Below are 14,439 nucleotides of genomic sequence, written 5' to 3' on the forward strand. Positions count from 1 at the left end.
TATTTGTCAAGAGCACTAACCTCTCAATCTAATCCAAATTTTAAGTATATAAAACATCCTGTTGACAGAGCACCAACTAAACCTACATTGCCTAAGCCCCTTGAAGTTATATTAAACATAAATTCCCTCCTTGGTGTAGGCCTCCTTTAGATATTTGCCAAGTTAGAGACAACAAAAAGATCAGCTCAAGTGTTCAGCTTAAAAGTAGCTTCTTGGCCCATGTTTCTGAGCATAGTAACTCGATTGCTGTATATACAGATGGCTCAAAATCAGCAAATGGAGTTAGATGTTCTGTCATCGTCGGTGAGAGAACAATTACAAAAAGCCTCCCTATTAAATTCTCAATTTTTAATGCAGAGATTTTTGCTATTTTTAGCGTTATGAAATTTATTTTTAGTACAGGTAGCACTGGGGACTCTTATATTATTTATTGTGATTCCCAGAGTTCCCTAGCTGCACTCCAGAAGTTGACGCCATCTAATCAACTCGTCCAAGAGGTGCAGGATTGGCTCGTCCTCCTGCATTCTCGAAAACGCATCGGTGTGAAGTTTTGTTGGGTTCCCTCGCATGTGGGAATTCGTGGTAACGAGCTGGCTGATACAGCCGCTAAGCAGGCAGCTTCCTCCCGGGCTTCCCACTCTTTGAGGGTTCCCTGTGAAGATTTTAAACTTTTTATTAAATCATTTTGTAGGACTAAGTGGCAGAATCACTGGTCCAACTTGAATAGTAATTTAAAGCTGAAATCGATCAGACCTTCTGTTCATCCCTGGTCCCCTTCTGTTGGGATGGATAGAAGATCTAGTATAGTTTTAACGCGCCTGCGTTTAGGGCATACTTTTTTAACTCACCGGTATCTTTTAACTAGTGGAGCAGAGAGGCAGGTTCCTCAATGCTCCAATTGTAATGTTGGCATTACAGTGAGGCATATATTTGTTGACTGTCCTCTTTATTTTAATCATAGACGTCGGCTTGGTTTCACCAACAAACCTTTGTCAGATATTTTAGGAGAGGGTGCTCCCGTAGAAGAGATTTTTAAATTTCTTAAGGAAATCCATTTGTTTTATGATATTTAATTGAGTATTTTAATATGAAGTTTATTTTAATAATTTGGATTAATTATGTATACCTTTTTTAGTAAATATATCTTGTTGATATATATGCGCTGAATGGCCTTTGGCTCCGGCGCGTGGCAAATGGCCACAAAATTTATAAATTCAATTCAATTCATTGCTCCAGTACACAATTTCTTGGAAGTGTCTTCGCTGCGTTTGAGGCACAAAGGTGAATTGAGTGACAGGCGCATTTAAAAATGTGATAGCTGGCGCTGCTTTCTTCAATCTACTAATCAATGAATTATGCTGGCCCATAATGTTACTGGCGCCATGTGCCGCAAATCCAATCAAATTTTCTATTGGGATTTCATGTCCTGATAGCAAGTTCATAATAAAATAAAAGAGATGTCGTCTTGTCGATCCTTCATCTTTATGGCTAGACTGTATGAATGGGGCATTAGAGCTTATACAAAGGTTAGCTAATTCTATACATATAACATCTATATTTATTGTTGAAATTTTAAGGAAATTATTTCGTGCAATTCATTACAGAAATACATGATCCCTATGACATTCAAATTAATCCATATTTTTAACAGAGGCAGGTTATGGAAGACCCTCCTAATTCATATTGGATTTAACCTTATGCTCGTTGCAACAGATGTGCGAGACGAGAAGTTGTTTAGTTCTTTGATACAGAAATGCAAGTTTTAAAGACCGCAAGGGCTATGCGCTTTCAGCATCAAAGTTATTGGATAACATTAAGATTCATTAGTACTCAAATATTAAATATCAATAGCTGCAGAAAATACAATTGTAACAAATGGTAATGGTACGTTATTAGGTACCAACCACACATAGTGTGGGATAAGTCAAGGCAAATACGGTATAGACTCATGTGTAAAAGAGATGTCTTCCTCGGATTATTGTTCCGACCAGAGTCTGGTTCTGACAACCAACACAAGTATCAGCCAAAACTTCTAAATTAGTTACCATTTTCATACTTTATTTTGTTATTTTTAGTTATAAATACAATTCAGTTCAACAGATATGGAAGCATACATTTTATATCATAAAAATAAAAATATATAAAAACAAAAATATATTTGTTTAGCCTTGATAACTATGCGGAAATTTTTTCCGTTCCGGACAGAATAGGACAGAAATCGGAAAATGAAATGCTGGTGCTCGTACCGCGGATTTATTTTTCCGTCATAACCTCAAGAATTCCGCATTTTGGGAACTGATCCAAATCCCATCTACTACTATTACAACACCGAATCCTTCTACTCATGCGCCAATTCTATTGCGCATGCGCTACTTGTAAGGGAGCTTTTGTTCTAAACGCAGACTTCTTAGTGAGGATAAAAATGGGGGTGTACGGGAGGGTTACATGTATTTAGCCAATCACGTTGCAGTATGACCCCCTACATTACTGTGTAGGACAGAGAGAAAAATTGGGGGGTTTTCATACATTGAGTTACATAAAATAATTTTCCTAATTTGTTTTTTAATCATGTTTATGAATTCTAGTGTTTATTCCTGTTTCCTTTATCATAGTATTTGTATAATATTTGTTTTGCCATGTACTCACCTAAAAATTTTGCCATATATACCTTGCAATATCAAGTTATAATTGAGGACTGACACCTGAAAATGCCTACGTGATTGGACTAGAAGTGGGTGTTAGGACGATTCGGTACCTACCTTCCTGTCGGTTACATGAAAATGCGTTTCTTGGGATATTTCGTACATGATTTATACACAACTCACTCCCTTCCCTTTCCAGTATTCACGTCTGACTGCATTTCATCATTAAGAATACATTTCATACCCATAATAATTTCTTTGTTATAATTTGACCTTATTGGAACATCTACTTATATATATTCCATTATATCCTTTTACACACATTTCAATTTACACCCTTTTCTCCCTTCTCTTTCCATTATCCACCTCTGCCTATTTACGCGCATAATTTTACAATCCTTTCTCACCCCTAAAAAATTTTTGGATAAAATTTTACTACTTATTAGAAAATTTTCATTGGTTATATCTTAGGCTACCTTCAAGTTTATCTTCCTTTTCGGTGGGGGGGGGGGGGCTGGTTATGGGGTATCTTCTCCCCCCCAGTCAGATAATATGTTCTACTACCATGAGATTCAGGGCCTCTGTAACACGGTTTTTTGGCAATAACTTTTTATCTATGCATTTCATAAATATAACGCTTATTCAGAATACACATTATATCTACACATAAATTTTGACTGTATTCTGCATTACGTAGGTTGAATAAATTTGGTACTTATAATGTAAAAGTGACTTTTTTTGAAGACGGGCCAACTTACTCAGAGAAAAGGTTTCGAACGCACTCGTTACGTAACTCATGACAGCATTTCTTCCCTCTTTCTCGATGGATGATTGGCTATACGTAACGAAGGCTAGACCTCTGGCAACAATGACATAAAAATGTAAAAACAAGCAAAGCAGTACACCTTTATGAACTCTGAAACCTCTCCACTGATAATTGTCATAATGAACAAACCAACAAAATATGTTAATAAATACAAAAACACTTCGATTATTAGTCTAACTCCAAAATAAGTTTCCTAAGAAATTACAGTCTACTTTATAGGTCACAATCAGATTGACAAGATGTAGGGAATAGTTGGTAATTTTCAAAAACATAGTAGACAAGCTTGATTTGATAACTGCTATATCCAATGTCAAGCAATTTTAATTTATTGGCTATCTACCTATTTACTAAAAAAAAAAAAAAAAAATATCTGTTACCGCATTTTGGCTTTGAACCTTCACCAATAATTATCGTCAGAATGATGACTTCATCAGGCTCCACCCACTTTGGCCTCATTATAATTCAGGATAACACTGAAGGCTATCATGGACATTGTTGGATTAGAAAATTTAACTTATGGCTCTAAAAACTCATTTCTCGATTAGTTGCAAGAAGTGTTAAATGATCCTCAAGGATCCCAGCAGTTGGCCTAAACGTTTAATTTATGTAGATTACTGCTATTACTACGCTAGCACAGATACCCCACCCACATATATGTATCGTTCCGCCATTCATAAAGTCTTTGTCATGGCCACGGGCTTTCTCTTGACTGTAAAAAGTTGCAAGTCGTAAGACAAATGCAGTTTTGCAACCAAGGGGAAAATTCCAAATCCTGTTAGCCATTATTGACTGCTATGGGTTCCAGAGCTGATGGAATAAGGTGAATGAGTTTCTTTCTGATGGATGGACGGGGCAACATTTTGTCAAATGTTGTTTACTAATGAATGTTTTTCGACTCTTGGCTCGTAATCATTGGCCATGGCATCGGCTGGATAATTTTTACTCTATAAAAATTAAAACTACCAGGTTTAGGTCATTGATAATGCGGCCAAAATTTGTGTCGTTGTAAAATATGCATATGTCAACTTTTAGCTACATCCTATGCTTTGATAAGGAGCAAAGTCCAAAAAACCGTGTTACAGAGGCCCTGAATCTCATAGTAGGTTGGGTTGTTTAGATTAGTATGTTAACCTATATGTAGGTGTTCCTACACATTTCATTGCAATATTATTTCCTTTAATAATAATTCACAATGCCTTAGGTTTCATTGAAATAAAAGAAACTAAGTTTTACGATTTTACAGAGTTCACATTGTCTCTTCAACTGGCCTCTCTGATTTCTTGTATTGACCTGGTCTGACCATTCATTACAAGATCCTGTTCACGTATATGTTACGGAGTATTGCACATTTTTTCCTATTATGAAAATACGATGTTAGTTCACACATACGTGTGAAATCATCCCCCTCGATGTACCCGCCCACAATTCTTCCGACCAATCAGAAGCCTTGTTACCAATGCGTTGCCGAGATACTAAGTTCAACAATGACAACAAATTGCGTTTTAAAATCAAATAGCAAGAAGTATTCGCATTGCTGACACCCCCACACTCCATACTCTTAAAGTGACCGTGTTTCACCAATAATAGTGTTGAAAATTCTGTTACGATATATGGACATCGTAATATAATTTTGGGAAACTTATCTGTCTTCGCGATTCGTTTGGTACTTGGCTGAAAATCTGTTCAAGATTCAAGATGGGCAGATTCAAGAATCGAAGATCAAGAATCGAATCGAAGATCAAGAATCGAAGACGAGGACGAGATTCGGCATACCGAAGTACGTATCTGAATTGTACCATCTGCCCTTTTAACCGTTTAGTACGTATATATACGTAGCACGCCAACGCTACCTGAGCCGTTCAGTACGTATATTTACGGGAGCAGATGTTTGAACGTGACGTATTGTACGTATATATACGATTGATTTTCCTTGCCTTTCTCTCAAGGTAAATCCTCTAATGTATTCTCTCTAGGTCCGAGGAAGTGTTGTCGACCTTATCATACAAACAAACTTCCTTCCGAACCCCTTTTAATCATAATTTTCCTGATTTTCTATATCTAATGCGGGAATTCGCCAATCACTTGGCAGTCTCTTTATGTAGCGAGGCAACACGCTGCTGCCTGGTCGTTCATTCACACGGAATTTGGTCTTTCAACGCTATGGGGGTAGAGGGGCTATTATCCTTTCTAAGCCAACTTACCATCATTCGTGAGTTTTCTTCTGATTTTCTTTTCCAGCTCTAACGCAAATGAAAAACGATAAGTACGTAATTGTAATTTATTGACATTTTTCCCACTGAAATATAATATGCCCTGGAACGTTACAGAACAAGATGTTAAGGCGGCCATACACGTACGCGACTGGTATGGAGTTTGTCCTGCCGGCTGCCACGATTATCGCTCACTCCAGTCCGGTTAGGCCGTGGGTTAGGTTTTTGCCTATGCACGCAGAGGATTTGCTCTACGCATATTTTGAGAGGGCAGAGTTAATATGCAGTGGCCGTGTTCCTTTCATTCCTGTAGTGTCCTGATATAGTGAGTATTTTTAAATCATGGCACCAAGTAAAAGGAAGATAAGTGCAATAATGATAATAGCACTCCTGCAAGACGAATACGAGCATGAAATATGCAAGAAAATCGTAAAGCAGGGGTGAAACCATGGCCAATGAAGAGAGATTTTACCATATGACTTAAATGAAAGAGAATGAAAGGAAAATAACCCGGAAGATTATAGAAGTTATTTAAAAATGACTGATGATGACAGGGGTGTTCCTAATTTTGATTGCTTCAGGTACAGTAAACGGGTAACGGAATCCATTCATATAGGTCAGGAGGTCCTCTGAGTAGGACAATATTATGTTTTTCAGCTTTTTCATTTTATTTAACCTAGCCAAAGGTTTACCTGCATTTCAGAATTCTCTCTCTCTCTCCTCGTCTCTCTCTCCTCTCGTCTCTCTCTCTCTCTCGTCTCTCTCTCTCCTCTCTCTCTCATCTCTCTCTCTCCTCTCTCTCTCTGACATGGAATGTATCACAAATGTACTTTACTTCGTAGAACAGGAATCTAAGTTGACTCTGGAGATGAATGAATTTGAATATCGATGAAAGGTGTGATATGGATCACTATGGACAGATTTCCTCTCAAATGTTTTACTAGTGAAATTCACAGTCGTTTAAGAATGTTGATGTTTTTATCGCCACGTTTATCCTTTAAAATGTTTTACAAATTAATTGTAAAACTAATTTATGTAAGTAAAAAGATACCATGAAAGGCTGGCAATTTTGGCCTTCACAAAAGCTGTTTGCATCTTTATCTATTTTTTTTAATACACATAATTCCAGTAATTGCTCATAAGCTGCTTGTCTTCATACTTAATTGGAATAATCCGGACTTGTATTTTCCACAAGTACGGTAGTGCTTTGTACAGGTCCAAAAAAATCACGACTGAAATCGTGAGAGAAATACTTGACTGACTGCGACATCCTTTCACAACAGCAGTACTGCCCCCACCTCCCACGAGGAAATGTAGTATTGTACATGTTGAAACTTTCCCTCAGTCCTTCCCCAACACCCGCAGCGGCAGTCTTGACGCGCCAGTCAGTTCAACATGCTGAAAGGACGTCGGGACAGGACTGGCCTCAAACACACACACACACACACACACACACACACACACACGATAAAGACTGACCGGTTTGTGCCAGTCGCGTACGTGTATGGCCGCCTTTAGATGTAGAAAGCACAAACTTTCATTTATGAAGCAATGCGTAAGTACCATATTCTAAATAAATGTTATGTACAAAATTCTTACACAACAAACATTGCTGAAAATTCATCCGACAGTGATAATGATGAAAGCGAAAACAGGGTAAACAAGGTAAAGACAATAAAGTATGAATGTGTAATGATTCTAAATGGGTTGCCAGTAATTTCCGGTCCTAAGATTTCGTATTTGACCGGTGGCCGTTTCATTACATCGATAAAGGAAAATCCATAAAAACAAATGATGAAATTTATCTTTCACCATTTTCTTAATCAAATTACCCTTTAGTCTAAGTCGTGTAAAGAGAAAGAGAGAGAGAACTGTTTTCTCTGTATACTACTTTAACCTTATTTTGAACACTGATCCCATATACAGAAATTCGAACCTAACAATTTTGACATTGATAAAATATAACTTTAGAGAACTCAAACAACACTACAAGAAGAAAAATACTAATATATATATATATATATATTTATATATATATATATATATATATATATATATATGTATGATATTAGTAGTTTTCTTCCTGTAGTGTTGTTAGAGTTTTCTAAAGTTATATTTTATCAATGTCAAAATTGTATATGGGATCAGTGTTCAAAAGAAGGTTAAAGTAGAATACAGAGAAAACAGTTCTCTCTCTTTCTCTTTACACGACTTAGACTAAAGGGTAATTTGATTAAGAAAATGGTGAAAGATAAATTTCATCTTTATATATATATAATATATATTATACACATACTATACATACATACTATACTATATATATGTGTGTGTGTGTGTATGTATGTCATGTATATAATTTGACTTATAGTGTACACAAACTGCGCACAATATGGGTGTCATTAGCTACGTTTCCAAACTTTATCCCTACTTACATTCTGACTACAGATAATCTGCATTCCACAATTCAGGGTTCTTTAATCCGGTCATAAAATCCTACTTATCCCTCCCCCGGGCTGTTCAGAAGAAAGAGGCCGTTCCGGGACAAAACCGAGTTAATCTGCCATCACTGAGGAACCAATAATTTTTTTTTTTTTTTTTAATTACACTTTCATTCATTTTCATCAGTGAGTCTTGACTAGACATTGGGAGATAGTATAATGTATTTAGGTGATTAGTATGATTTATGTAGGTGCTTAGAAACTAGATTATCTTCACCCTACTTTTTTTTATCAAAGCAGTTTACTAAATGATTTCGATTCTTCAGATTTCAGTTAATTTTACGTCTTCATGGTTAGATACCAGAACCTAGCATGGAAAGGTGTGTCGGGGTGCTGCCGCATCTACACGACAACCAAGCTTAGGTCAAGGTTTTATGAATCAAATCTGGGCAAAGTGGCAACGTCTAAAACGCACTACTTGTCCATGGTCATTTTGGTTTGACTATGATACGGATAACTGGCGAATACAGAAATTTGTACAATAGCACTGTAGTTGATATTGAATGAAATGATCGGTTGTTTTTGTTTACTGCTCCCGCTACCTCCCGCCCGTGACGAATGTGATGCGCTGGGTTTGGAATTATAACGAGTCCTTTTCAAAGATTCCAGTTCCTTCTTTCAAGATTCCAGTTCCTTCTTTCATTGATGATGGCCAGTTCGGAATTCCCTTGTCGACGTCAAATGTCACGGGGAAAGTAAAATTCGTTTGCCTGTACTAAAGGAAGATCACTAAATCCACCATTGCCCATGAAGCAAGGAATTGGAATCGGTCAAAAGGACTAGTGATAATCCGAGGCACCATTCTCTTACTAATGATCGAGTGGTTCCACCCACCAAACTCGATGCAGGTGGAAGGAACGAAGAGATGACGACAAAACAACTGATCATTACCTTGGATATGCTTCTCGCTCTCTCGCTTTCTCTCATCCATATATATATATATATATATTATATAATGTGTGTGTGTGTATAAATAAATAATATATATATATATATATATATATATATATATATATATGTATGTATGTATGTATGTATGTATGTATGTATGTGTATACACACACACACATATATATATATATATATATATATATGTGTATGTATGTATATTATATATATATATATATCGAACTATAATGTCCTTTAATATATAATTCGCTCTACCTTAGAATTAATATATTTTTCATATATGTTTAACCGAAGGGGAATTTATTAAGTGATAATAGAATTGGTGACTACGTGCGGGCAAAAGCACTACCACACAACCGAGAACGAGATGGGCTGTATGCAGTCTCCAAAACAAAAAAATACCTGTGCACGGCTGGTATATGAGGTGGGAGGGCGCATATACTTATATCTCTTGCGGTGGCAGGGTGGTCTGTGGCTTCTCTGCCCAGTCCTTGGGAATTGAGAAGGTCGATGGTTGCGCCTTTGGGTCCGATGCGCCAATTTCCATTTATCTCTTAACCCAATCTTACGCCGGAGCCCTAAAATCAAACGTCTCCCGTATGCCGGGCCTGGTTTGGAGTGAGCGCGGAAGTGGAAAAAATAATTTTTTCAAAAAATTACAGCGCGCGTACTTTTGAAGATTAAGAGTTCATTTTTGGCTCCTTTTTTTTGTCATTGCCTGAAGTTTAGAATGCAACCATCAGAAATGAAAAATAATATCATTATCATATGTAAATAATGCGATATATGGTAGCGAAAAAAAAAATTCATACATAATTGTATTCAAATCACGCTGTGCAGAAAACGGTCAAAGCTAACCAGTTACTTTTTTTTGCGTTGTATTGTACACTAAATTGCGATCATTTGATATATAATACATTGTAAACAATAAAAGCAACACCGGAAAAATATTATCACAAAATGATGTACGAATTCGTAACGCGCGGACGCAAAAAAATATTTTTTTTTTTTCAAAAATTCACCGTAAATCACAATATTGTTCTAGAGACTTCCAATTTGTTTCAAAATTTCAAATTAATACAAATGATTGAATATTACGATACTGTAAGAGTTTTTAGATTAGAATTGCAGATTTCGACCATTTCGGACGAGTTAAATTTGACCGAATGTCGAAATTTTAATATATATATTTTTTCATATGCACATATTTCGAAGATGGAAAAAGCTACAACCTTCAATTATTTTTTATTGTATTTTTTCATGAATTTGCGCACATTTTGATATATGAAACTCTATAAAACGGCTAATATGAAAAGGAGCAAATATTAGGATAATGCCATGTACGTATTTCGGAGACTTGCGTGCCGCGAATCGCGCGCGGAGTGAAGGTAAATATATTTTTCAAAAATTCACCATAAATCACAATATGGTTTTAGAGACTTCAAATTTGTTTCAAAATGAATAAAAATGACGGAATATTACTAGGCCGTAAGAGTTTTAGCTTACAATTGCGTTTTTCAACTATTTCGGTAGAGTCAAATTTGACCGAACGTGGTTTTTTTTCTATATCGTGATTTATATGCAAATATTTCGAAAAAAGAGAAAAGCTACAACCTTCAATCATTTTTAGTTGTATTCTACATGAAATTGCGCACATTTTCATATATAAAACTTTATGTAACAGCTAATTTTAAATGGTGCAAACATTTTCAACAATCGCACAAAAAAATTCTGATTTTTTCGGAAGAGTTACCGCGCGAACGTAATTTTTTTTTTCATAAATTCACCATAAATCGACATATTGTGCTAGAGACTTCCAAGTCGTTGCAAAATGAAGTTAAATGATTGAATATTACTAGAATATAAGAGTTTTAGCTTGGGACAACTTGGCGTTTTTTTCCGAACCATTTCGGTATAGTCAAAGTTGACCTGTGAAGTTTGAGAAATTTTTGCACTTAACGTTATTTATATGAAAATATTTCAAAACTGATAAAAGCTACAACCATGGGTTGTTTTTTGTTGTATTGTGCATGAAATTGCGCACATTTCCATATATAAAACTTTATGTAACGGCATTTAAAAGGGTGCAAAACATTAGGACAATCGCACGAAAAAATTTATCGGAAGAGTTATCGCACGAACGTAAGGAAAAGTTTTTTCATAAATTCACCATAAATCGAAATATTGTCTAGAGACGTCCAATTTGTTGCAAATGAAAGGCAATGATTGAATATTACTATAATATAAGAATTTTAGCTTACAATTGCGTTTCTCGACCTTTTATGTAGAGTCAAAGTTGACCGACAGGTTGAAATTTTTGCACTTATCGTTATTTATATGAAAATATTTCAAAATTGATAAAGCTACAATCATGAGTATTTTTTAGTTGTATTGTGCATGAAATTGCGCACATTTCCATATATAATACTTCATGTAAAGGATAATTTAAAATGGTGCAATAATTATGTCAAAGTGACGAAATAATTTCCGAGATGTGTCACTGATATTTATTTAGTGCGATAAGAAGAAATTCGCGCTTGCGCGCCTGCGTAGCGATTGTAAACAAAACAACGCCTTGATCCGTGAACTCCCAGCATCCCCCAAGGCGCGTGATACAAAAGTTTTCGGCTGGTAGGCCTATAAAGTATTTTTCCGCGAATTTTTAAAAAAAACTTTTTTTTGAGCCGACGTATGATACGTCCAATCGGCATACGGGAGACATTTTGACTCGACGTTTAATACGTCCAATCGGCGTAAGAGGGTTAATAAATTCCCCCTCGGTTAAACATATATAAAAAATATATTAATTCCGAGGTAGAGCGAATTAGATATTAAAAGGACATTTGTAATTCGATGTATGTATATGAATCACGGTAATGTGATAGATTTATATAATAGATATATATCTGTGTATATATATATATCTAGATATCCTTTATACATATATATATATAATATATATATATATTATATTAATATCTATATATATATATATATATATATATTATATATATATATATATATATCTATATATATATATATATATATAATATATATATATATATATATATATATATATATTATATATATATTATAATATTATATATATATATATATAGAGAGAGAGAGAGAGAGAGAGAGAGATAAATGTAGATATAGATATATATATATATTATATTAATTATATATAATATAGATAGATATAGATATAATATATCGTCCCAGCCCAAGGCCATAGGAAAAATAAAAGAAAGCGTACCAGTGGCCTTGGCTGAATATATTGTCACGTGCTGGACGACTTATAAGCATATATATATATATATATATATATATTATATATATATATATATATATATTTATATATATTTTATAGATATGTAGGTATATAGATATATGATATATGTATATATATATATATATTATATATATATATATATATATATATATATATATATATATATATATATATATATTATACACACACACACACACACACACACACATTTTATCTCACTTAGAATCACTTTGAAATTCGATACAGTTTACTTCTATTTAATTTTTTTCTATGTCCAAAACGGACATGCATCGCGGATGATGTAGAATTCATAACAAACCTAGCTTTAGCCCAAAGACTGGATTATACGGACTACAAAATGCGAGATCTTTTCAAATCAACTTTATTACATACCATTATTATGGCTTGTCAAAGAAAAATCTGATGATTAGTATTAACAATAATTTGAATGGCCCATTGTTGTATCCAAACTATATTCCACTATTGTTAGAACAATGTTGGTTTAGTAATTTTCAGTTAGAAGTGTTAGATTTTGTTGGTTAGTTATTATTATTTGCCATATCCACTACCCAACGACCCATCGTCACTTAGCCAACTCGTACCTCCTGTCCCCACCCCCCACAGTACCCCACCTTCCTTTTAGTGAACATATGGCTCCGTGGTGGTTGTGGAATTCAAACAAAGCGGCTGTTTACATTTCACCAAACACTTGGTAGATCTATCTATAGAACTATTCCACGGCAATCTAGACTATGGCAGTTGGCATTTTCCTATGTTATTTTACTTGCTTTACAAGAATTGAAGGGAATATTTTATTCGTTCCACTGGAACTAAACTCTAATTTACCTCTGAACTTGATACGTACTTCGGCCCGTTGGTGCCATCATGTAGTCTTCAAAGGTAAATTACTGCTTAGTTACAGTCGTCTGAATAAATATTACTTTCAAATCTTGTACAGCAAATAAAATAACATAGGAAAACTTCAATTGCCATATTCTAGGCCACCGCGGATTGCTTCTGTAGAAGTACTCTCCTTTCGAAGTATTTTCTCCAAAGCTAGAAATTAAGGCCATATTTTAAGATTTAAACAGAGGGTAATGAAAAGTGTGGCCAACACAGTGCACACAACCCCAAAACACTTTCGAAATTTTTACTTACAATTAAAACAGAAGATTGACACCATCTTGATGGTTGCGGAGTCGCTTGTGTCAACAAACTTTCCATTTCCTGTGCCAAATCCGCACACCACTTGTACCCATAGACGCTAGGGCACTTTCATCACAACTGTCGTAAACCTGACCTCTAACCAGTACTTATTCGTACTTATTCAATGGGACTACAGCATTCTTTGCGGCATTTTGCGCTCTTCAATTGTTTATCAGTGTTGTCAATTGGTAAGTGTTTACCCTCCAAACTGGGTATAAGACTTTACACAAACCCGGGGAAATAGTGAAATTAGCGTATCTGTTTTTAGTATATATATATATTACAGCAATTTTATCATTACTGCATTATTAAATGCATCGGCATATGTGTGAAGCTCTACTAGATTGGCAACGACGAGTCTTTTTGCCGTCGTCTGCTCATACTTCAGAAATATCTAATTTTGTGGGGTTAATTTGGTTGCAAAAAAGGGATAATAGACAAGAATTAAATAAACATTTTGAAGTAACAAAGTAAAGTTGAACTATATAATGAGTAGAGTAAACAATTAAGGGAATAAAGCTTTACACCTCATAACATGTAGTTGTCTGCTGCTCGTAACTGTGTTTGCGGAGCGAGTGCTTAGGAACCAGGAACAGCAACGTGGTTCAAGTGCAATTTGGACTGAAATAAAACCAAAATGTGTATAATTACGATCAAATAAACACTTTGGAGTTTCAGTTGTGATGGCAGTAAGGATAAAACCACTGATTACAAGGTAAAAATGAATTCAGTTTAAACCATGACCGCAGGATTAAAAAGTTTCATTCTTTGTCACTAATATAGGCAACAAAATTTTGTTTTATGGGATTGCTGCCATATTGGATTTCAAAACTGCATTAAAAACATATTATAC

General features: G+C 35.1%; 1 protein-coding gene across 2 annotated transcripts in view; it reads left to right on the forward strand.

Moving 5' to 3' along the window:
- Positions 1 to 4,975: 4,975 nt before the first annotated feature.
- LOC135211089 (presenilin-associated rhomboid-like protein, mitochondrial) overlaps positions 4,976 to 14,439 on the forward strand; it is a 55,408-nt gene continuing 45,944 nt past the window's right edge. Inside the window, exon 1 of one of the 2 annotated variants that reach the window (XM_064244163.1) lies at positions 4,976 to 5,245. In XM_064244163.1, coding sequence (XP_064100233.1) covers positions 5,164 to 5,245 — 82 coding nt within the window. In that variant the 5' untranslated portion in view covers positions 4,976 to 5,163. Of the gene's footprint in view, positions 5,246 to 5,908; positions 6,004 to 14,439 lie in introns of those variants that run through there. The other variant, XM_064244164.1, reaches the window with a different exon arrangement.

This window comes from Macrobrachium nipponense, chromosome 4 (genome assembly GCF_015104395.2).
Source record: "Macrobrachium nipponense isolate FS-2020 chromosome 4, ASM1510439v2, whole genome shotgun sequence".
In the NCBI taxonomy this organism is placed as follows: Eukaryota; Metazoa; Arthropoda; class Malacostraca; order Decapoda; family Palaemonidae; genus Macrobrachium; species Macrobrachium nipponense.